Source organism: Anolis sagrei, chromosome 2 (genome assembly GCF_037176765.1).
Source record: "Anolis sagrei isolate rAnoSag1 chromosome 2, rAnoSag1.mat, whole genome shotgun sequence".
Lineage (NCBI taxonomy): Eukaryota > Metazoa > Chordata > Lepidosauria > Squamata > Dactyloidae > Anolis > Anolis sagrei.
In genome coordinates this window covers 32,770,592-32,794,588 of record NC_090022.1, presented here as the reverse complement: position 1 = coordinate 32,794,588, position 23,997 = coordinate 32,770,592, and the positions used below count along the sequence as shown (strand labels likewise).

Below are 23,997 nucleotides of genomic sequence, written 5' to 3'. Positions count from 1 at the left end.
CTCTGCCAGGCAAATACCTCATATTTCCCCACACTGTGGACAAGTTACTTTTTTGTGCTATTATTCTCAGGATCCTTCATAATGATGATTCTTGCAATAGTAGTCTATAAAAATAACATTTCCAAAACACTGGGTTTCCTTTAGTGGAAAAAAGTTTGATTAATAGCAATATAGTTATATGAAAAGATTCATAGTCAAGAAGCTTCAAGTTTCTAGTGTGAATGGAAGGGCTGACAGCATTACTTTGAACACTGCAGTGAAGAGAAGAACCAGACTGCCTGTCAAAAGTTTTGGCACCAAACTTTATGTGAAACAGGAAAATATGCAAATATTTCACTTGATGCCTGTCCATTCCATTTATCCCCATTTAGGAAAAAATGAATCATGATAGCAATGACTCCTTGTGTCTGCAGGAAATGTGTAAAAATTTTAGAAGGCAGCCTAGCTCTTCATTTATGTGATTCCTACATGTTGAACCTGATCAGAAAGCCCTTTAAATTTTAATGGTGATCAAGGCAGGAGCCTTTGAACTAACCACCATAACCCCCTTCATTTACCAAAGAGCTTTCAGGCAGCATTCGTCACAGTGAGAGTTTGTATTCTCTAATGATGTGAGTTTTGTTATGCCTCCGTCAGCAGCAATAGCCATTGGCCCACATTCCTTCTTAATATCATCCAATAACAAGACCCTCCCTGCCGCATTCCTATGAACACTTACTGGAGGGAGAGTACGTTCACTGAAATTAATTGAACTTGCTTACTCCATCATATGTAGGCTCATAGTAGGTAGGATTTCATAATAGGAGCTCCACCAGCCAATGTGTTTACCCAGAAGTAAATCCCATTGCATTCAGTGGGTCTTACTCTGAAGAAAGGATGCACAGCAGTAGCACAGTGGTTAAAGCTGCTAGCTGCATAAAAGGCTGCTGACCAGAGGGTCAACAGTTCAAAGCTGTGAGTTGGGATGAGTTCTCGACTGTCATTTCTAGGCGCTACCAATCTAGCAGTTCAAAAGCATGCAATGTGAGTAGATCAATAGGTACGGCCTTGGTGGGAAGGTAAAAGGGTGCCCCGTACAGATATGCAGGCAAAAAGATCAGAGATGTCTATGGACAGCAGGCTCCTTTTGCATGGAAAATAGAATCTCCCCATGGCCGGAAGTTGAGTATTGCCTCCGGACACCAGAAATTGAAAAAGGGGAAGATCTTAACCTTATCTGTGTGCTGTATGTCGTTGGTCATGTAAAAAGGCATTGAATGTTTGCCTTATATGTACTGTAATCTGCTCTGAATCCTACCGGGGAGATAAAGTGAAATATAAATAAAGTGTATTATTATTATTATTATTATTATTATTATTATTATTATTATGCCTCAGGTTGCAAGTCTATGCTGTGGTTACATAATGGGTGTTTATGCCAGTAGATATACTGTTGTGACGGTCCACCTTTTCAGTGAACTTTGCACAACCAGTTGACTTTGCACAACCAAAAAAACCTACGTACAGGAGTGTTAAAGATAGTGCAAAACAACTGCCGTTTGGGCCCATACTGTATCTATTTGAAATGCCAAGAAAGAGCACATGTGGGTTCTGTAAATTGAATGGAACAATTCTAGAGTGGAATGTCAAGCTGGCCCTCTAACAGTGGCATTCATTGTGTTATTAGTTAAGATATGATTTTGGCAACAACAGCTCAAACCAATAGGAAACTTGTTAAACATGGCTCTTTGTGTAATGATTGTTCAGGTGAGACTATGCTTCCACAAAATGAATATATCCATTATGCAAAGGTCAGAAAGTCCACTAGCTGACTTTTTGTTAGGAAGAGAATCCTGGCTTCAGTCAGGAAAACAGGCTCTAGTATAATGCAAGATCATTCTAAAAGATCACTGTCACACATTTGTATTTTTTTTCTGGAGCCTTTTTGGTATGAACTCACAACCTGCAGAGAAGTCAACAGTGCTTCCTTTCCGGATAAAATTATTGCGTTTATTTGGTTTATAGCAACCTTAACTGTAAAGTTTCATTCACTGTTATTTGGAATCTACAACTGAAAAAACATTAGTGACACATCTTCTTTCTTACGTGTTATGCTGTTAAATAATTTGGACCTAAATCTAATTGGGAGTCCCAATGAGATATACTTAAGTATTGACTCACCACATAACAGTTGATTCAGCAAGTCTGTTCTAGTTGAGGATATCATTAGGATTTAACCTTGTCTTGCTCCCATCAACGCAAATGCCATTCCATTTCCTGTTCTCTTCTCTGGAGTCTGTCACTCTTTTTCAAACCTACTACATCACAGACCAAAATTACCAAAGAGCAAATGCATAATTTCCTTTTGCAGCACATAATATTGATAGCTACAAAAGTTATGTGATTAAAATAATTTATCTCACACTATTTCCCTCCCAGGAGCATTTTCCTATACTACAACAACCACCACAAGTCTACAAGTCACTAAAATCAGCTGTCTCCTTTTACCCCAACTCATCTAAGTTTCTTAGCTTCATCCATCCAAATTCCCAAATTCTCTCCTGATCTGTTTCCCCCTCTGCTTTGAGTGCCAATTTTGGAGAAAAGGTGTAACATTATCAACCATTTTAACACAATTTCTTCAATTCTAAGATGTCTCATCCCATATAAATATCTCTAAAATGAGGGTGCAGCTAAGAATCGTAGGTGCTTTTATTTTCTGTTGGTGGTACTGCAAATAGGGTCTGCCTTTCAACTGCTGTCATAAGAAATATGGGTATTAACATTATTATATTATAATGTTTCTGATTATAATAATCTATAATCAGTTGTCTTGGCTCACTGCTATGAAATGTCTATGGCTCCTTCTACATTGCCATACACTCCAGATTATCAGCAGATAATCCACATTATCTGCTTTGAACTGGATTATATGACTCTACACCAGTGGTTCTCAACCTGTGTGTCCCCTGGTGTTTTGGCCTACAACTCCCAGAAATTCCAGCCAGTTTACTAGCTGTTAGGAGTTCTGGGAGTTGAAGGCCAAAAACATCTGGAGACCCCAGGTTGAGAACCACTGCTCTACACTGACATATAATCCAGTTCAAAGCAGATAATCTGGATTTTATATGGCAGTGTAGAAAGGGCCTATGTAACACAGAAGCCCTTGTAAAAGCAGAATCCCCTATCATTATATCAATATAGATGCACCCTGAACAACTCCACCAGCTCCGCCATCAACTCCGCTGGACTGGCCATGTTGTCAGGATGCCCGACCACCGTCTCCCAAAGCAGTTGCTCTATTATGGACTCAAGAATGGAAAACAGAATGTTGGTGGACAGGAAAAGAGATTTAAAGATGGGCTCAAGGCCAACCTTAAAAACTCTGGCATAGACACTCAGAACTGGGAAGCCCTGGCCCTTAAGGAGGTCAGCTGTGATCAGCAGTGCTGTAGAATTTGAAGAGGCATGGATGGAGGGCGAAAGAGAGAAACGTGCCAAGAGGAAGGCGCATCAAGCCTGACCGGGACCACCTTCCACCTGGAAACCAATGCCCTCATTGCGGGAGAAGACGCAGATCAAGAATAGTGCTCACAGTCATCTACGGACCCACCGCCAGAACACTGAACTTGGAGGACCATCATCCTCGGACTACGAGGGATCGCCTATGTAAGTAAGTAAGTAAGTAAGTACCCTGAATGAATTGTTAATTAATTTGTATTGTCGAAGGCTTTCATGGTTGAAATTACTGGGTTTTTGTAGGTTTTTTCGGGCTATATCGCCATGGTCTAGAGGCATTCTCTCCTGACGTTTCGCCTGCATCTATGGCAAGCATCCTCAGAGGTAGTGACTATGGTTGACATTTGAATGAATGCCTGATGTGAAGCCGCTCTGAGCCCCCCCCCCCCCCCCCGGGGTGAGAAGGATGGAGTACAAATATTTGGAATGAATAATAAATAAACAAATCATTAAACAGAGGAGGCTTGAGAAGATTGCCTATTTCTAGCAGAATATAAAATATTTTTTGTTTAAATTTGGGAGAGTTCCCTTCAGTTTAAATTTGGGTCCCATCTCCAATGTATTTCATTATGTGTGTGGGTATGTGTAGGCACATATGGGTATCCCAAAATCTGCAAAAGTTCAAAATACTTCTTTCCCCAAGTATTTCTGAGAAGGGAAATTTGAACCGTAAACTGTGTGATCCCAGATTATGGTATAATGAGAAAGGGGTAAAAAGGAAGACTCCAGCAATTCCATAATTGTATAAAGTAAAGGTTTCCCCTGACATTAAGTCTAGTCATGGTGGTGCTCATCTCCATTTCTAAGCCAAAAAGCCATGGTGTCCATAGACACCTCCACAGTCATGTGGCCAGCATGACTGCATGGAGCGCCATTACCTATTGATCTACTCACATTTGCATGTTTTCGAACTGCTAGGTTGGCAGAAGCTGGGCCTAACAGTGGGAGCTTATCCCACTCACTGGATTCGAACCTTTCGGTCAGCAAGTTCAGCAGCTTAGTGGTTTAACCTGCTGCACCACCGGGGGGGGGGGGGGGGTCTATAAACTTGTATAGTTTTGCTATAACTCTGTAGTATTCCCCCTTCCTTTCTCACCACCCACCCAGGTAACTTATTAAAGACCCCCATAGTCTTTTCTCACACAAGAACGTTCACTGCCCCTCTTCCTCTTCCTTTAGAATCCCTTCAGGCTGACTTTCACTGCTCCACCCTGTGACCCCTCCAAATAATACAAAAGGAAACCTTCTCTGAAGATTTGTACGCTGGATGGCCACCTATCACATGTGTTTTGACTATATATTCCTGAGTATATTTCTCTTCCAACTGTGATTCTATGATTGGTACTAAGGAGCCCTCAGTGGCACAATGGGTTAAACCCTTGTGCCAGCTCCTGCCTGTCAGCTCCAGCTTCCCAAGAGGGGACATGAGAGAAGCCTCCCACAGAATGGTAAAACATATGGGCAATCCAGGGCAACGCCCTTGCAGAAGGCCAGTTCTCTTACACCAGAATCCACTTGTAGTTTCTTAAGTCGCTCAAGGACATCCAACCTGTATTTTGTAAAGCAATGGTTTTGGGTTAGAACCACCACTCTTCTTAAGGCTCCTTTGGTAACAGCAAGAATATCTCTGTGGGCAGAAAAAAACTGGCAATTACAGCTGGATGGTCCCAGGGGCAAAGCAAGATTTGGCAACTTGGAAGGCCCTGAACAGACTCAGAAGTGGAAGTGGCAGATCAAAAGACAACCTGGTAAAATGGCACTATCTAGAACAAGCATGGGTCAGCTTGGGCCATCCAGGTGTTTTGGACTTCAACTCCCACCATTCCTAACCGCATCAGGCCCCTCCCTTTTCCCTCTTCAGCTGCTTTAGGCCCTCCAGGTGTTTTGGACTTCAACTCCCACCATTCCTAATTATCAGGAATACCTTTTTCCCTTCAGTCCCTTAATGTCCTCCAGGTGTTTTGGATTTCAACTTCCACCATTCCTAACAGCCTGGGGCCCCTTCCTTTCCCCCCTCAGCCACTTCAGGCTCTCCAGGAGTTTTGGACTTCAACTCCCACCATTCCTAACAGCCTGGGGCCCCTTCCTTTCCCCCCTCAGCCACTTCAGGCTGTCCAGGAGTTTTGGACTTCAACTCCCACCATTCCTAACAGCCTGAGGCCCCTTCCTTTCCCCCCTCAGCCACTTCAGGCTCTCCAGGAGTTTTGGACTTCAACTCCCACCATTCCTAACAGCCTGGGGCCCCTTCCTTTTCCCCTTCAGCCACTTCAGGCTCTCCAGGAGTTTTGGACTTCAACTCCCACTATTCCTAACCGCATCAGGCCCCTCCCTTTTCCCTCTTCAGCTGCTTTAGAACCTCCAGGTGTTTTGGACTTCAACTCCCACCATTCCTAATTATCAGGAATACCTTTTTCCCTTCAGTCCCTTAATGTCCTCCAGGTGTTTTGGATTTCAACTCCCACCATTCCTAACAGCCTGGGGCCCCTTCCTTTCCCCCCTCAGCCACTTCAGGCTCTCCAGGAGTTTTGGACTTCAACTCCCACCATTCCTAACAGCCCGGTGCCCCTTCCTTTCCCCCCTCAGCCACTTCAGGCTCTCCAGGAGTTTTGGACTTCAACTCCCACCATTCCTAACAGCCTGGGGCCCCTTCCTTTCCCCCCTCAGCCACTTCAGGCTCTCCAGGAACTTTGGACTTCAACTCCCACCATTCCTAACAGCCTGGGGCCCCTTCCTTTCCCCCCTCAGCCACTTCAGGCTCTCCAGGAGTTTTGGACTTCAACTCCCACCATTCCTAACAGCCTGGGGCCCCTTCCTTTTCCCCTTCAGCCACTTCAGGCTCTCCAGGAGTTTTGGACTTCAACTCCCACCATTCCTAACCGCATCAGGCCCCTCCCTTTTCCCTCTTCAGCTGCTTTAGGACCTCCAGGTGTTTTGGACTTCAACTCCCACCATTCCTAATTATCAGGAATACCTTTTTCCCTTCAGTCCCTTAATGTCCTCCAGGTGTTTTGGATTTCAACTTCCACCATTCCTAACAGCCTGGGGCCACTTCCTTTCCCCCCTCAGCCACTTCAGGCTCTCCAGGAGTTTTGGACTTCAACTCCCACCATTCCTAACAGCCTGGGGGCCCTTCCTTTCGCCACTTCAGGCTCTCCAGGAGTTTTGGACTTCAACTCCCACCATTCCTAACAGCCTGGGGGCCCTTCCTTTCCCCCCTCAGCCACTTCAGGCTCTCCAGGAGTTTTGGACTTCAACTCCCACCATTCCTAACAGCCTGGGGCCCCTTCCTTTCCCCCCTCAGCCACTTCAGGCTCTCCAGGAGTTTTGGACTTCAACTCCCACCATTCCTAACAGCCTGGGGCCCCTTCCTTTTCCCCTTCAGCCACTTCCGGCTCTCCAGGAGTTTTGGACTTCAACTCCCACCATTCCTAACTGCATCAGGCCCCTCCCTTTTCCCTCTTCAGCTGCTTTAGGACCTCCAGGTGTTTTGGACTTTAACTCCCACCATTCCTAATTATCAGGAATACCTTTTTCCCTTCAGTCCCTTAATGTCCTCCAGGTGTTTTGGATTTCAACTCCCACCATTCCTAACAGCCTGGGGCCCCTTCCTTTTCCCCTTCAGACACTTAAGCCTCTCCAGGAGTTTTGGACTTCAACTCCCACCATTTCTAACCGCATCAGGCCCCTCCCTTTCCCCTCTTCAGCTGCTTTAGGCCCTCCAGGTGTTTTGGACTTCAACTCCCACCATTCCTAATTATCAGGAATACCTTTTTCCCTTCAGTCCCTTAATGTCCTCCAGGTGTTTTGGATTTCAACTCCCACCATTCCTAACAGCCTGGGGCCCCTTCCTTTTCCCCTTCAGCCACTTCAGGCTCTCCAGGAGTTTTGGACTTCAACTCCCACCATTCCTAATTATCAGGAATACCTTTTTCCCTTCAGTCCCTTAATGTCCTCCAGGTGTTTTGGATTTCAACTCCCACCATTCCTAACAGCCTGGGGCCCCTTCCTTTCCCCCCTCAGCCACTTCAGGCTCTCCAGGAGTTTTGGACTTCAACTCCCACCATTCCTAACAGCCTGGGGCCCCTTCCTTTCCCCCCTCAGCCACTTCAGGCTCTCCAGGAATTTTGGCCTTCAACTCCCACCATTCCTAACAGCCTGGGGCCCCTTCCTTTCCCCCCTCAGCCACTTCAGGCTCTCCAGGAATTTTGGACTTCAACTCCCACCATTCCTAACAGCCTGGGGCCCCTTCCTTTCCCCCCTCAGCCACTTCAGGCTCTCCAGGAGTTTTGGACTTCAACTCCCACCATTCCTAACAGCCTGGGGCCCCTTCCTTTTCCCCTTCAGCCACTTCAGGCTCTCCAGGAGTTTTGGACTTCAACTCCCACCATTCCTAACCGCATCAGGCCCCACCCTTTTCCCTCTTCAGCAGCTTTAGGCCCTCCAGGTGTTTTGGACTTCAACTCCCACCATTCCTAATTATCAGGAATACCTTTTTCCCTTCAGTCCCTTAATGTCCTCCAGGTGTTTTGGATTTCAACTCCCACCATTCCTAACAGCCTGGGGCCCCTTCCTTTTCCCCTTCAGCCACTTCAGGCTCTCCAGGAGTTTTGGACTTCAACTCCCACCATTCCTAACCGCATCAGGCCCCTCCCTTTTCCCTCTTCAGCTGCTTTAGGCCCTCCAGGTGTTTTGGACTTCAACTCCCACCATTCCTAATTATCAGGAATACCTTTTTCCCTTCAGTCCCTTAATGTCCTCCAGGTGTTTTGGATTTCAACTCCCACCATTCCTAACAGCCTGGGGCCCCTCCCTACCCCCCTCAGCCACTTCAGGCTCTCCAGGAGTTTTGGACTTCAACTCCCACCATTCCTAACAGCCTCAGGCCCCTTCCTTTTCACCTTCAGCCACTTCAGGTTCTCCATGAGCTTTGGACTTCAACTCCCACCATTCCTAACAGCCTCAGGCCCCTTCCTTTTCCCCTTCAGCCACTTCAGGCTCTCCAGGAGTTTTGGACTTCAACTCCCACCATTTCTAACCGCATCAGGCCCCTCCCTTTCCCTCTTCAGCTGCTTTAGGCCCTCCAGGTGTTTTGGACGTCAACTACCACCATTCCTAATTATCAGGAATACCTTTTTCCCTTCAGTCCCTTAATGTCCTCCAGGTGTTTTGGATTTCAACTCCCACCATTCCTAACAGCCTGGGGCCCCTTCCTTTCCCCCCTCAGCCACTTCAGGCTCTCCAGGAGTTTTGGACTTCAACTCCCACCATTCCTAACAGCCTGGGGCCCCTCCCTTTTCCCTCTTCAGCTGCTTTAGGCCCTCCAGGTGTTTTGGACTTCAACTCCCACCATTCCTAATTATCAGGAATACCTTTTTCCCTTCAGTCCCTTAATGTCCTCCAGGTGTTTTGGATTTCAACTCCCACCATTCCTAACAGCCTGGGGCCCCTCCCTACCCCCCTCAGCCACTTCAGGCTCTCCAGGAGTTTTGGACTTCAACTCCCACCATTCCTAACAGCCTCAGGCCCCTTCCTTTTCCCCTTCTGCCACTTAAGCCTCTCCAGGAGTTTTGGACTTCAACTCCCACCATTCCTAACAGCCTCGGGCCCCTTCCTTTTCCCCTTCAGCCACTTAAGCCTCTCCAGGAGTTTTGGACTTCAACTCCCACCATTCCTAACAGCCTCAGGCCCCTTCCTTTTCTCCTTCAGCCACTGCAGGCTCTCCATGAGTTTTGGACTTCAACTCCCACCATTCCTAACAGCCTTAGGGCCCTTCCTTTTCCCCTTCAGCCACTTAAGCCTCTCCAGGAGTTTTGGACTTCAACTCCCACTATTCCTAACAGCCTCAGGCCCCTTCCTTTTCACCTTCAGCCACTTCAGGCTCTCCATGAGCTTTAGACTTCAACTCTCACCATTCCTAACAGCCTCAGGCCCCTTCCTTTTCCCCTTCTGCTACTTAAGCCTCTCCAGGAGTTTTGGACTTCAACTCCCACCATTCCTAACAGCCTCAGGCCCCTTCCTTTTCTCCTTCAGCCACTTCAGGCTCTCCATGAGCTTTGGACTTCAACTCCCACCATTCCTAACAGCCTCAGGCCCCTTCCTTCTCCCCTTCAGCCACTTAAGCCTCTCCAGGAGTTTTGGACTTCAACTCCCACCATTCCTAACAGCCTCAGGCCCCTTCCTTTTCCCCTTCAGCCACTTAAGCCTCTCCAGGAGTTTTGGACTTCAACTCCCACCATTCCTAACAGCCTTAGGCCCCTTCCTTTTCCCCTTCAGCCACTTAAGCCTCTCCAGGAGTTTTGGACTTCAACTCCCACCATTCCTAACAGCCTTAGGCCCCTTCCTTTTCCCCTTCTGCCACTTAAGCCTCTCCAGGAGTTTTGGACTTCAACTCCCACCATTCCTAACAGCCTCAGGCCCCTTCCTTTTCTCCTTCAGCCACTTCAGGCTCTCCATGAGCTTTGGACTTCAACTCCCACCATTCCTAACAGCCTCAGGCCCCTTCCTTCTCCCCTTCAGCCACTTAAGCCTCTCCAGGAGTTTTGGACTTCAACTCCCACCATTCCTAACAGCCTCAGGCCCCTTCCTTTTCCCCTTCAGCCACTTAAGCCTCTCCAGGAGTTTTGGACTTCAACTCCCACCATTCCTAACAGCCTTAGGCCCCTTCCTTTTCCCCTTCAGCCACTTAAGCCTCTCCAGGAGTTTTGGACTTCAACTCCCACCATTCCTAACAGCCTTAGGCCCCTTCCTTTTCACCTTCTGCCACTTAAGCCTCTCCAGGTGTTTTGGACTTCAACTCCCCCCATTTCTAACAGCCTGGGGCACCTTCCTCTCCCCTTTCAACCACTTCAGGCTTACCAGGTGTTTCGGACTTCAATTCCCACCATTCCTAACAGCCTGGGGCCCCTTCCTTTTCCCCTTCAGACACTTAAGCCTCTCCAGGAGTTTTGGACTTCAACTCCCACCATTTCTAACCGCATCAGGCCCCTCCCTTTCCCCTCTTCAGCTGCTTTAGGCTCTCCAGGTGTTTTGGACTTCAACTCCCACCATTCCTAATTATCAGGAATACCTTTTTCCCTTCAGTCCCTTAATGTCCTCCAGGTGTTTTGGATTTCAACTCCCACCATTCCTAACAGCCTGGGGCCCCTTCCTTTCCCCCCTCAGCCACTTCAGGCTCTCCAGGAGTTTTGGACTTCAACTCCCACCATTCCTAACAGCCTGGGGCCCCTTCCTTTTCCCCTTCAGCCACTTCAGGCTCTCCAGGAGTTTTGGACTTCAACTCTCACCATTCCTAACCGCATCAGGCCCCTCCCTTTTCCCTCTTCAGCTGCTTTAGGCCCCCCAGGTGTTTTGGACTTCAACTCCCACCATTCCTAATTATCAGGAATACCTTTTTCCCTTCAGTCCCTTAATGTCCTCCAGGTGTTTTGGATTTCAACTCCCACCATACCTAACAGCCTGGGGCCCCTTCCTTTCCCCCCTCAGCCACTTCAGGCTCTCCAGGAGTTTTGGACTTCAACTCCCACCATTCCTAACAGCCTGGGGCCCCTTCCTTTCCCCCCTCAGCCACTTCAGGCTCTCCAGGAGTTTTGGATTTCAAATCCCACCATTCCTAACAGCCTGGGGCCCCTTCCTTTTCCCCTTCAGCCACTTCAGGCTCTCCAGGAGTTTTGGACTTCAACTCCCATCATTCCTAACCGCATCAGGCCCCTCCCTTTCCCCTCTTCAGCTGCTTTAGGCCCTCCAGGTGTTTTGGACTTCAACTCCCACCATTCCTAATTATCAGGAATACCTTTTTCCCTTCAGTCCCTTAATGTCCTCCAGGTGTTTTGGATTTCAACTCCCACCATTCCTAACAGCCTGGGGCCCCTTCCTTTTCCCCTTCAGCCACTTCAGGCTCTCCAGGAGTTTTGGACTTCAACTCCCACCATTCCTAACCGCATCAGGCCCCTCCCTTTCCCCTCTTCAGCTGCTTTAGGCCCTCCAGGTGTTTTGGACTTCAACTCCCACCATTCCTAATTATCAGGAATACCTTTTTCCCTTCAGTCCCTTAATGTCCTCCAGGTGTTTTGGATTTCAACTCCCACCATTCCTAACAGCCTCAGGCCCCTTCCTTTTCCCCTTCTGCCACTTAAGCCTCTCCAGGAGTTTTGGACTTCAACTCCCACTATTCCTAACAGCCTCAGGCCCCTTCCTTTTCTCCTTCAGCCACTTCAGGCTCTCCATGAGTTTTGGACTTCAACTCCCACCATTCCTAACAGCCTCGGGCCCCTTCCTTTTCCCCTTCAGCCACTTAAGCCTCTCCAGGAGTTTTGGACTTCCACTCCCACCATTCCTAACAGCCTCAGGCCCCTTCCTTTTCACCTTCAGCCACTTCAGGCTCTCCAGGAGTTTTGGACTTCAACTCCCACCATTCCTAACAGCCTGGGGCCCCTTCCTTTCCCCCCTCAGCCACTTCAGGCTCTCCAGGAGTTTTGGACTTCAACTCCCACCATTCCTAACAGCCCGGGGCCCCTTCCTTTCCCCCCTCAGCCACTTCAGGCTCTCCAGGAGTTTTGGACTTCAACTCTCACCATTCCTAACCGCATCAGGCCCCTCCCTTTTCCCTCTTCAGCTGCTTTAGGCCCTCCAGGTGTTTTGGACTTCAACTCCCACCATTCCTAATTATCAGGAATACCTTTTTCCCTTCAGTCCCTTAACGTCCTCCAGGTGTTTTGGATTTCAACTCCCACCATTCCTAACAGCCTGGGGCCCCTTCCTTTCCCCCCTCAGCCACTTCAGGCTCTCCAGGAGTTTTGGACTTCAACTCCCACCATTCCTAACAGCCTGGGGCCCCTTCCTTTCCCCCCTCAGCCACTTCAGGCTCTCCAGGAGTTTTGGATTTCAACTCCCACCATTCCTAACAGCCTGGGGCCCCTTCCTTTTCCCCTTCAGCCACTTCAGGCTCTCCAGGAGTTTTGGACTTCAACTCCCACCATTCCTAACCGCATCAGGCCCCTCCCTTTTCCCTCTTCAGCTGCTTTAGGCCCTCCAGGTGTTTTGGACTTCAACTCCCACCATTCCTAATTATCAGGAATACCTTTTTCCCTTCAGTCCCTTAACGTCCTCCAGGTGTTTTGGATTTCAACTCCCACCATTCCTAACAGCCTGGGGCCCCTTCCTTTCCCCCCTCAGCCACTTCAGGCTCTCCAGGAGTTTTGGACTTCAACTCCCACCATTCCTAACAGCCTGGGGCCCCTTCCTTTCCCCCCTCAGCCTCTTCAGGCTCTCCAGGAGTTTTGGATTTCAACTCCCACCATTCCTAACAGCCTGGGGCCCCTTCCTTTTCCCCTTCAGCCACTTCAGGCTCTCCAGGAGTTTTGGACTTCAACTCCCACCATTCCTAACCGCATCAGGCCCCTCCCTTTTCCCTCTTCAGCTGCTTTAGGCCCTCCAGGTGTTTTGGACTTCAACTCCCACCATTCCTAATTATCAGGAATACCTTTTTCCCTTCAGTCCCTTAATGTCCTCCAGGTGTTTTGGATTTCAACTCCCACCATTCCTAACAACCTTGGGCCCCTCCCTATCCCCCTCAGCCACTTCAGGCTCTCCAGGAGTTTTGGACTTCAACTCCCACCATTCCTAACAGCCCCAGGCCCCTTCCTTTTCACCTTCAGCCACTTCAGGCTCTCCATGAGCTTTGGACTTCAACTCCCACCATTCCTAACAGCCTCAGGCCCCTTCCTTTTCCCCTTCTGCCACTTAAGCCTCTCCAGGAGTTTTGGACTTCAACTCCCACCATTCCTAACAGCCTCGGGCCCCTTCCTTTTCCCCTTCAGCCACTTAAGCCTCTCCAGGAGTTTTGGACTTCAACTCCCACTATTCCTAACAGCCTCAGGCCCCTTCCTTTTCTCCTTCAGCCACTTCAGGCTCTCCATGAGTTTTGGACTTCAACTCCCACCATTCCTAACAGCCTCGGGCCCCTTCCTTTTCCCCTTCAGCCACTTAAGCCTCTCCAGGAGTTTTGGACTTCAACTCCCACCATTCCTAACAGCCTCAGGCCCCTTCCTTTTCACCTTCAGCCACTTCAGGCTCTCCAGGTGTTTTGGACTTCAACTCCCACCATTCCTAACAGCCTGGGGCCCCTTCCTTTTCCCCTTCAGCCACTTCAGGCTCTCCAGGAGTTTTGGACTTCAACTCCCACCATTCCTAACAGCCTGGGGCCCCTTCCTTTTCCCCTTCAGCCACTTCAGGCTCTCCATGAGTTTTGGACTTCAACTCCCACCATTCCTAACAGCCTGGGGCCCCTTCCTTTTCCCCTTCAGCCACTTCAGGCTCTCCAGGAGTTTTGGACTTCAACTCCCACCATTCCTAACAGCCTCGGGCCCCTTCCTTTTCCCCTTCAGCCACTTAAGCCTCTCCAGGAGTTTTGGACTTCAACTCCCACCATTCCTAACAGCCTGGGGCCCCTTCCTTTTCCCCTTCAGCCACTTTAGGCTCTCCAGGAGTTTTGGACTTCAACTCCCACCATTCCTAATAGCCTCGGATCCCTACCTTTTTCCCCCTCAGCAGCTTAAGGCCCTCCAGGTGTTTTGGACTTCAACTCCCCCCATTTCTAACAGCCTGGGGCACCTTCCTCTCCCCTTTCAACCACTTCAGGCTTTCCAGGTGTTTTGGACTTCAACTCCCACCATTCCTAACAGCCTGTGGCCCCTTCCTTTTCCCCTTCAGCCACTTCAGGCTCTCCAGGAGTTTTGGACTTCAACTCCCACCATTCCTAACAGCTTGGGGCCCCTTCCTTTTCCCCCTCAGCAGCTTAAGGCCCTCCAGGTGTTTTGGACTTCAACTCCCACCATTCCTATCAGCCTCCGGCCCCTTCCACCTGGAGGGCTCAAGCTGACCCATGCCTGATCTAGACTGTAGTGCAGTGGTTCCCAAAATCTGGCCTTCCAGGTGTTTCCGACTCCATCTCCCAGAATCACTTCTCCTTGGCCGAGGCAGATGAGGCCTCTGGGAGTTGAAGTACACCTAAACGTGGAGGACTCGCGTTTGGGAGTAGCTGCCAAGTGCTGTGAGACCCGCCTCTGAGTGTACCCTTCCTCTTCCCCGACCCCTTCGCTCCGCCTTCCTGTAACCTTCGAGGAAAGGGTAGGAAAGCGAGGGAGCCAAGCTGTCAATGGGGGAGAAGGCGGGGAGGGGAGCCTGGGGCGGCATCCAATGAGGAAGCGAGGCGGCGCCAAAGCCCGCGCAGGTTCAGGGCAGCGGCGTCACTTTCCCAAACAGACCTGTGCGTGGAGGGAGGGAGGGAGAGGAGGACGGCACTGGGCATGCGCAGGCAGAAGGGGGCGGGCAGTGCTAGGGCTTTGGCCGCTGCGCCTGGGCGCAATCGCTCTGTCTCTCTCTCGATGCCTCTGCAGTTGGCAGCTCCCTTTCAGCACCTTGGACAGCAGCAGCCTCAGCACCTCCACTTGGACAGCGGGCTCTGCGCCTCCCCTTGAATTGCTGGAAGGACCAGAGCGGGGCCTGAAGAGCAGCCTTGCCACCCTTGCTTGGCCTCTTCTCTCTTTTTTGGAGGGCTTTTTCGTGGCCAGAGTAAAAGGCAGGCCGCTCGGCTCGGCTCGGATCCTCCTTGGGCTCGAAGTTGGGCGGAGAGGTGGCTTCTAGGCCAGGCAAAGGAAAGGAGAAGAGCCTCCGTGGAGAAGGTGAAGCTTCCTTCTCGCTGCCTTCGCCGCTGCCACAATGTTGGACCCGTCGTCCAGCGAAGAGGAGTCTGATGAGATCGTGGAGGAAGAGAGCGGGAAGGAAGCCCTGGCGCCTGCCGCCTCGGGAGCCCGCCTGTCCCCGAGCCGCACCAGCGAGAGCTCGGGCGGCGGCGGGAGCGGCGGCGGCGGCGGCGGCGGGGGAGGGGGCGGCGGGGGCAGCAGTGGGGGCAGCAGCGGGGGTCTCCAGCCCAGCAGCCGGAGCGGCAGCGGCGCCCGACCCTCCAGCCCCAGCCCCTCGGTGGTGAGCGAGAAGGAGAAAGAGGAGCTGGAGCGGCTGCAGAAGGAGGAGGAGGAGAGGAAGAAGAAGCTGCAGCTCTACGTCTTCGTCATGCGCTGCATCGCCTACCCCTTCAACGCCAAGCAGCCCACCGACATGGCCCGCCGGCAGCAGAAGGTCAGGCAGGCCAAACGCCCGGGGAGTCCTTCGGGGAGGTCTTCGGGAGGCAATGGAGGGGAAAGGAGCCCAGGAGGAGGAGGAGGGGGATATGCACACACAAACCAGGACATGGAGGAGGAAAGGAGAGATAGGTTGGGACCCTCAAGCACGCTTGAGGGAAACGTCAAGCAGGAGGAAATGAATCAGAGAGAGAGGATACCATCTTCAGGCACTTGAGACACCTTCAGGCACATCAGATAGAAGCATCAAGGATGAGACCTGAAGGCACACTTCATACTGCAGCTCAAACTTTCCCAGAGATTGGCCATAGACAAGCTCTGATGCTACTCGTAGCTGCAGAAAAGCATCCTCACACAGTAAGAAAGGAGATGGGGAAGGAAAGGAGAGATAGGTTGGGACCTTCAAGTACACTTGAGAGAAACATCAAGCATGAGGAAATATGAGAGGGGGGGGGATACCATCTTCAGGCATGCTCAATTTAGGTTGAGACACCTTCAGGAACATTGGATAGAAGCATCCAGGACGAGACCTGAAGGCACACTTCATACTGCAGCTGAAACTTTCCCAGAGTTTAGCCATAGACAAGCCCTGACGCTACTAGTAGCTGCAGAAAGCATCCTCACATAGTAAGAAAGGAATATCAAGGAGATTGGAAAGGAAATGAGAGATGGGTTGAGGAAAACATCAAAAATGAGGAAATGAATGAGAGAGATAGTAAGAGAGAGAGAGAACATACCATCTTCAGGTACCTGAGACACCTTCAGTCATATTGGATAGAAACATCAAGGATGAGACCTTAAGGTACACTTCATATCACAGTACAAACTTTTGCTGAGGTTGGCCATAGAAGAGTTCTAAAGCTACTAGTAGCCACAAAAAAACCCCAGCAGAACATCAGGGAGATGGAGGAAGAAAGGAGAGATAGGTTGGGACCTTCAACCATACTTCAAACCTGAGGAAATGAATGAGAGAGGCAGGATACCATCTTCAGGCATTCTCAGTATAGGTTGAGACACCTTCAGGCATATTGGATAGAAGCATCAAGGAAGGCACACTTCATACCGCAGCACAAACTTTCCCAGAGGTTGACCATAGAAGAGCTCTGAATCTACTAGTAGCTATCAAAAGCCCCCTCACATATTAAGAAAAGAATGTCAAGGAGATGGGGGAGGTAAGGACAGAGGTTGAGATCTTCAGACACACACTTTTGGGAAACATCAAGGGAAACATCAAGCATGAGGAATTTTTTTTTCATGTCAGGTGCGATTTGAGAAACTGCAAGTTGCTTCTGATGTGAGAGAGTTGATTGTCTGCAAGGGTGTTGCCCAAGGGATGCCCAGATGTTTGATGTTTTATAATCCTTGTGAGTGGTTCTCTCATGTCACTGTATGGGGAGCTGGAGCTGACAGAGGGAGCTCAGTCCACTCTCCCCAGATTAATCTATCCTACTGGCACAAAGGTTTAATCCATTGCACCACAGGAGGCTACTAGAAGTACTCTGAAGCTACTAGTAGCCACAGAAAGCCCCCTCACATAGTAAGAAAGGAAAATCAAGGAGATGGGGTAGGAAAGGGGAGAGGCTGAGACCTTCAGGCACACTTGAGGGAAAAATCAAGCATGAGAAAATGAATGAGAGAGAGAGAGAGAGAGTATACCATCTTCAGGTACACTGAATAGAAGCATCAAGGATGAGACCTTTAAGCACACTTTATACCGCAGCACAAACTTTCCCTGAGGTTGGCCATAGAACAGCTCTGAATCTATTAGTAGCCACAGACATCCCGCTCACATGGTAAAAAAAGAATATCAAGGAGATGAGGGAGGTAAGAAGAGAGGTTGAGACCTTCAGGCACTCTTGAGAGAAACATCAAGGATGAGGAAAGGTGAGAGTGCAAGAGAGAGATGTTCATACTTTCAGGCAAACTTCATATTGCAACATAAACTTTCTCTGAGGTTGGCTGGAGGACCATGAAAGAGCTCTGAGGCTACCACAGGATGCCCTAGCATACTGCAAGAAAGATGGAAGAGCGAAGGAGAGAGGTTGAGGCTTCCAGGTACACTTGGAGACTGCAGCACAAACTTTCCTTGCAGTAAGCAGGAGGACTCATGAAAAAGCTCTGGGGCTACTAGTGGCCACAGAAAGCCCCAGCACACATCAAGAAAGAGAGATGGAGAAAGAAGAGAGAGGGGTTGAGATCTATGGACACATTTTATAGAAACATCAATGATTTGGAAAGGAGAGAGTGAAGGCCCTTCCAGGCAGGCCCTATATCCCAGGATCTGATGCTAGATTTTCTGTTTATCCCAGATTATCTGGCAGTGAAGACTCATATAATCCAGGAAGGTCATGAAAGAGCTCCGGGGCAACTAGTAGTCACAGAAACCCCCATCCCAAAACAAAAAAGGAATATTATAAAAAGGAAAGGGAAGAGATTGAGATCTCAAGGCACACTTGATACTGCAGGGCAAATTTTCCTATGGAAGAGCTGTAAAAAAGAGAAAGTACCACCACCACACAGACACAGAGGCAAACTATCCACTAACTCTTTGTGGACCAAGAGTTTGCAGAGATCTAGAGAGAGATCTCTGCACCATGATCAACTGCTCTATCCCATCCTCTGTGAACAGTGTCTGGGGTTATTCCTCTTTTGGCTCTTGGTCATTGTCTCTGTAAGCTTCAAGGAGAATGAACCTGTCTGAGAGGGAAACAGAGGACCTGGCCCAAGTTATTTAGTAGTGTGAGGCCAATGGACCTCTCTCACTCCGTCAAGACAACATGACGGAGTCTCCAGGAGTGCAACTCCACTCTTGAATGAATGCAGTTGGACATCATTTAATTACAATGGCTTAATATGAGTATGGGATTCTTTGTAATTGAGGGAGGCACCAGCACTCACTGGCAGAGAAGTCAAAAGAGCTTCTGAAACTACAACTTCCAGGATTCCATAGCAGTCACCCATGGTAGTTAAAGTGATGTCACACTGCATTCATTCTACAATCTAGAATGAATGTTTAGCCAGCTTTTTGGGGATTCAGGGGGAAATAAATGCATATATAAATTCCATACATGCCTCTCCCTGTAAGGTTAAAAAGGATTATTAATTTAGTATCACCCATTTTTGTTGCTCTAAGGAAAATATTGGTTGGCTGAAGCAGCTACCTCACCAGCCCAAGAGTGGGGTCTGCCTTGTTGCAGAGTCAAAGCAGCTTTTCAACCCAGTGCTCCTTGGGCCAAGCCTGACAGTGGGAAACTGGCTGGCTGGAGAAAGGAGTCCCCTGCAGTGGCTGAATGCAGCAGGAGCTGAGAGGAAGGACATGAGGGGAGGAGAAGCACCAGAGAGACAGAGAAGACTACCATAGGCTAAAGGAGAAGGTGTCAGTGGCAATAGAGAGGATTTGAGGGAATAAAGCAGGAATTTCAAAGGCTAGGAAGGGAGAATGCAGTCTTAGTTCATCTGCCCTTGGTGTGCTAGAACCTGGATTGGGATCAAGTTGGCAAGAGACAGAAGTCTTTAGTCAAATTATCCCAACCTTCCCTTAGCTGCTTCTCTCCCCACTCTCACACACAACACACCACTGTACCTTATGTAACTGCAGCTATTGCCATGGGGGCCTACCCCCCCCCCAACCCAATAAACCTAACTGCCACAAAGAGTCCAAACAGAGAGAGGGGGTACTGAAAGACTCTTGAATCTCCTTCAATGTCACCTCCTCCTTCTACATATTCCTTTATTCTTCCAAGGGATCGGGGTGGGATTGGAGGCTGAGGCTCCTGCACTACTGGGGTGAAGAAGCAGCCAAGCCATCTCTTGCTCACTCTCCAGGAGATCTGAGTAAAGGTTATGCTGGCCCAGTTGCCTGCCGTGTTGGCACTACTGCGAGAACCAATTATGGCATGCAAGCTTCTGTGTCCCTGCTGGAGCAGCCCCAGCCATAAGGCGCCTTCCCAGTGCAGCATTTGATGTCTGACAACAGCTTAACATGCTTCACGCTAAGTTCAGTTCACTTTCTTTTTCTTGCCTTCTCCTCCCCACCGCCTCGTTCAGTGAATTCCTCATAATTTGTTGACCAGGAGCTCTAGTTCCTGTAGAATCCAGTTTTTTATGTTCCTGTAAGCTTGTAATGCTAAATGATTGGATTTGTACATTGCATGTAAACAATGCCCAGCCATCCCTAAAAGCTACTACATAGGCTTTATTTTTTTAAGTCCTGAAAGATGATTTTAAAAGTCTTTATGAATCATGTGCTTAGTACTCTGTTGTCATCACATAGCTTGGAAAGGAACACACACACACACACACACACACAATTTGATGTAAATTATCTCTGGTTTTGTCGCGGCAAGCCAATATATGAGGCTGATCATTAGTATACAAGATAGATAGAGAGAGAGAGAGAGAGAGAGAGAGAAAACTGGGGCATAGATATCATAAGTGATGTTCCCAAGGTCAACCAGTGAGTCTCTGAAAAAGTACAGATTTTTAAAAACTCCTTATATCTTAGATCCAAGGTCCATCGAAATTTCTGAGCACTGAACATGGTTACTTGCAAGTAAGTCTCACAGAGTTGAATGGGATGTTTTGGAAGCATGTAGATGTTTGTAGGCTAAAGATGCAGTCTGCATCTCAGTGACAAACCTCTCACAGATCTGTGACTTCTAGGGTGCATGCTAAAGTGTCCTTCTGGCACACAGTGGTACATTTTACAGTTCAATCTAGATCCTTTTTTTCTGGATCACATTCCTTAGTAAGTTTGCCTATTCTTTTTCTTAGGCTGGATCTACACTGCCCAATATCTCAGGATCTGATCCCAGATTATCATCTTTGGATTATATGAGTCTATACTACCAGATACTCTGGGATAAGAAGATCATCTGGGATTAAATCCTGGGATATAGAGCAGTGTAGACCCAGTCTTAGGATGCTTACACTGGATTTTAACTTGGTCAGATGAAATTTAATGTTGATTCAATTCTAGCAATGGAGGAGTGAATCAAAATATGGAAATTCCTATTGAGGAGCAATAGCTTCCTTTGCTATAACCCTACTTCATTTTCAAGTAAGAGGTTAACAACAGAACATTTCATTTAAGGAAATGTAGCAAATGATTCTGCCTACTGTCATAATCTTTGTTATATAAATAAAGATCAGGAAACTGCAAGTCCATGCTCTCTGGAATCACTAACTGGGTTGTTCATAAATAAGTAATATGTGGGATGAGAATCTAACAGGATCTTTAAACAAAGGGAAATAATGAGAACTCCATAGGAGTTCTAATTATTAGCACAGGAAATATGTTTCTGATTGAACACTTACATATGATTTTAGGAGGAAATGTTACTTTTCAGCCATAACAGGGAAAATAAGAATAAGGAGGGAGATTGAGATTCAGGTGGATGCTGAAACAGGTGATATAATTTGGCTGCCAATGAAAATAAATGCTATTAACACTTCCTGTTGTAAGTACATAGTCCTCTGTCACCTTGATAATCACAGCAAATTAGTTTTGGTCTGCATGTTTTGTTAAGGAATCAGGTTACTTGAATGCCTCTCTGTCTATGTTACCCTTTACCTACCCGAGTGAAACTCTCACACAATAGATTTTTGAAAACTTTGCTTTTCCCCTTTCCTTCTATTTGGCAAAAATTGAAGCTTAAAATACATCAAATGGCTCCACTTCTGCCAACGACCTTTCTAAACCTGAAAGATTGTAGGACACATTGATAGGAATGACCCTCATTCAGTTCTCTCCTGCCATGGAGCTATTATTAGCCCATTTGAGCATAAGGAAGTAGCAAAGAATATCAGATCAACGCAGTTCACAGAAAGGTTTGGCTGGATAGTCAGGTGATGATGGAAGGTCAAACATTTATATACATTCATTAACTGGGAGGGATATGTTGATAGCCATGCCGGTGATATTTGTGCATTATAACTGGAGGAGCTTGGATCACATTACAACTTGCTGACAGTTTTGCCCTTTTCCATTCCCATCCCCTCGTACACACATTGTAATGAATGTCTTGTAAATCCTTCATGTTATACAAGAAAGGAAATAGAAGAAATTAAATGATGAATAGATTCTGCAAAGGTAATGTGGACAAAAGGCATACTATGATTTTGAGATATTGAGCTTGTGTCGATTCAGATGTCTGTCCAGACATAATTCATTGGTTGCCTTTGAGTTGCCAGTTACTTTGGCTTGCCATCTATAAAACATTGGCTGCCATACCAAGTTGTTATGAGAAGTGGCAAAGTATAAGTACTTTCTGTGCTGTAGTGTGGACAAATCAGGGGAGTGGATAACTTGTTCAGTATCAATCGATTGGGTTATGTTGAAATTAGAGTTAACACTGACCAGAATAAATTGGGGGCAAAGACAGTGTTTAGCAACTGCAGACAATGCAATCTCTTACTGAATTGGACAGTTTTTAATTGAAGATCTCTCAAAACTAGATCCTTTAAAGTATCCAAGCACTAAACATGCTTACTTAAAAATAAAGCCACTTCTATATACATAGCTGTATAAAATCCACACTGAACTGGATTATATGGCATTGTGGACTCAGATCATTCTGTTCAAAGCAGATATTGTGGATTATCTGCCTTGATATTCTGAGTTATATGGCTGTGGGAGCCTCCACACAGCCCTATATCCCAGATTGTCAAGGCAATAAATCCCACATTATCTGAGTGCCCCTTCTATATAGCTGCATAAAATCCACATTGAACTGGATTATATGGCAGTACGGACTCAGATAACCCAGTTCAAAGTATATATTGTGGAATTTCCTGCCTTGATATTCTGGGATATAGGGCAGTGTGGAAGGGCCCTATGTGGAAGGGCCCTAAGTCTTACTGTGCAAGCCAGTGCAGTGTAGGGATCTGAGTATTGGACTAGGGGCCCTTCCACACAGCCATATAACCCAGAATATAAATGAAGATAATCCACAATATCTGCTTTGAACTGGGTTATCTGAGTCCAAACTGCCATATAATCCAGTTCAATTTGGATTTTATACAGCTGTGTGGAAGGGGCCTCTGATTGCTGAAGACCAGTATCTGAGTACTTGCTCAACCATGAAACCTTGGTACATGACCTTAACTCTGTCACACTCCTCCATCCTGAAAGATAAAGACACATGTAGTTTTTAAATATAATGTTTATAGTGTCTTAACTTTTATACTCATGTCACAAATATTTCATTGTTTAATTTTTTTATATTAATATGTATATGTATTTGCTTTGTTTTTAAATTATATTGTATTGTGTCATTTCATTTTAGCTGCCTTGAGTTCTTATGGAGAGAAAGACAGAATATAAATAAAGTATATAAAAATAATATAGTAGTAATAATAATTATAATAATCATAATGGCAAAACCCTTCTGGATAAATATTGCCAGTAGAACACTATGATATAACCATCTTGAGTCAAGTTGAAGGCATCCAATAACCATGAGTTTTAGGGGACTTTTTGGGGTTATGGATGAATTTGAATGATTGACCTCTCTTGATCTTGTTCAGGGCAATTCGATCTGGCTAATGGTGGTTTTCCAGGCTCCTGAGTCTTGAGTATCTGTGTTGAGTATTTAGGATCCTTTTAGCTGGAGATTTTGGAGACCAAACATGGGATCTTACTGGGTGAATCATGCTTTCTGCCACAGAAATGTGCTTCCTGTCTGTCACCACCTCCTGTGTACATGTAAAAACATAAAGAGAAAAAGAGCAGAACATGAGTTTACCACTCGGTTAAGGCAAAGTACTTGATTTAAGCTAATTTAATCCCCTGGAAGTCAATGATAGTAAACTGGCTTAAAAGCTAACCCTTGAGTGAAAAAGAATCATGTTTTTAATGCTACAAATGTGACAGAATTGGCAGGGGGAAAAATAGGGCCACCTTGTGACTAAAAATAACCCCACAAAATGTTATTGATTGCTATATAATAAATCAAGGACAAACAAAATCTATTGATAGATTTTGGAGGTGAGATGCAGTGGATAAGCAAGGACTTTTATCTCCTTTAAAAACAGAAATGATAGCAGTAAGAAAAGTGGGGGGGGGGGGGTTTGTCCCATAAATTAAGAAGCTAAAATAAAGTAAAAAGAAAGGGGTAGATTGAACAAACTCAAGGTTCCATCTTTGCTGCATTCAGAAAGCTTCTGTCAGTCATATGAGAAGGCTTCATGGGAGGGAGTCATCAATTTATATTCCAGAATGGTGTTTTGGAAAACAGAACAATTTTATGATTCCCTGGGGCCATTCCACACAACCCTATATCCCAGAATATCAAGGCAGAAAATCCCACATTATCTGCTTTGAACTGGAATATATGGCAGTGTGGACTCAGGGCGTTTCCAGACA

General features: G+C 47.3%; 1 protein-coding gene across 13 annotated transcripts in view; it reads left to right on the top strand.

The window, feature by feature from the left end:
* Window positions 1-14,807: 14,807 nt before the first annotated feature.
* The window catches only part of CADPS (calcium dependent secretion activator), a 437,940-nt gene continuing 428,750 nt past the window's right edge, over window positions 14,808-23,997 (top strand). For 8 of the 13 annotated variants that reach the window (XM_067463444.1, XM_067463445.1, XM_060766448.2 and 5 more), the window contains exon 1: window positions 14,808-15,630. In XM_067463444.1, the coding sequence (XP_067319545.1) occupies window positions 15,214-15,630 (417 nt within the window). In that variant the 5' untranslated portion in view covers window positions 14,808-15,213. The remainder of the gene's footprint in view (window positions 15,631-23,997) is intronic. The other 5 variants (XM_060766449.2, XM_060766446.2, XM_060766445.2 and 2 more) reach the window with 1 other exon arrangement.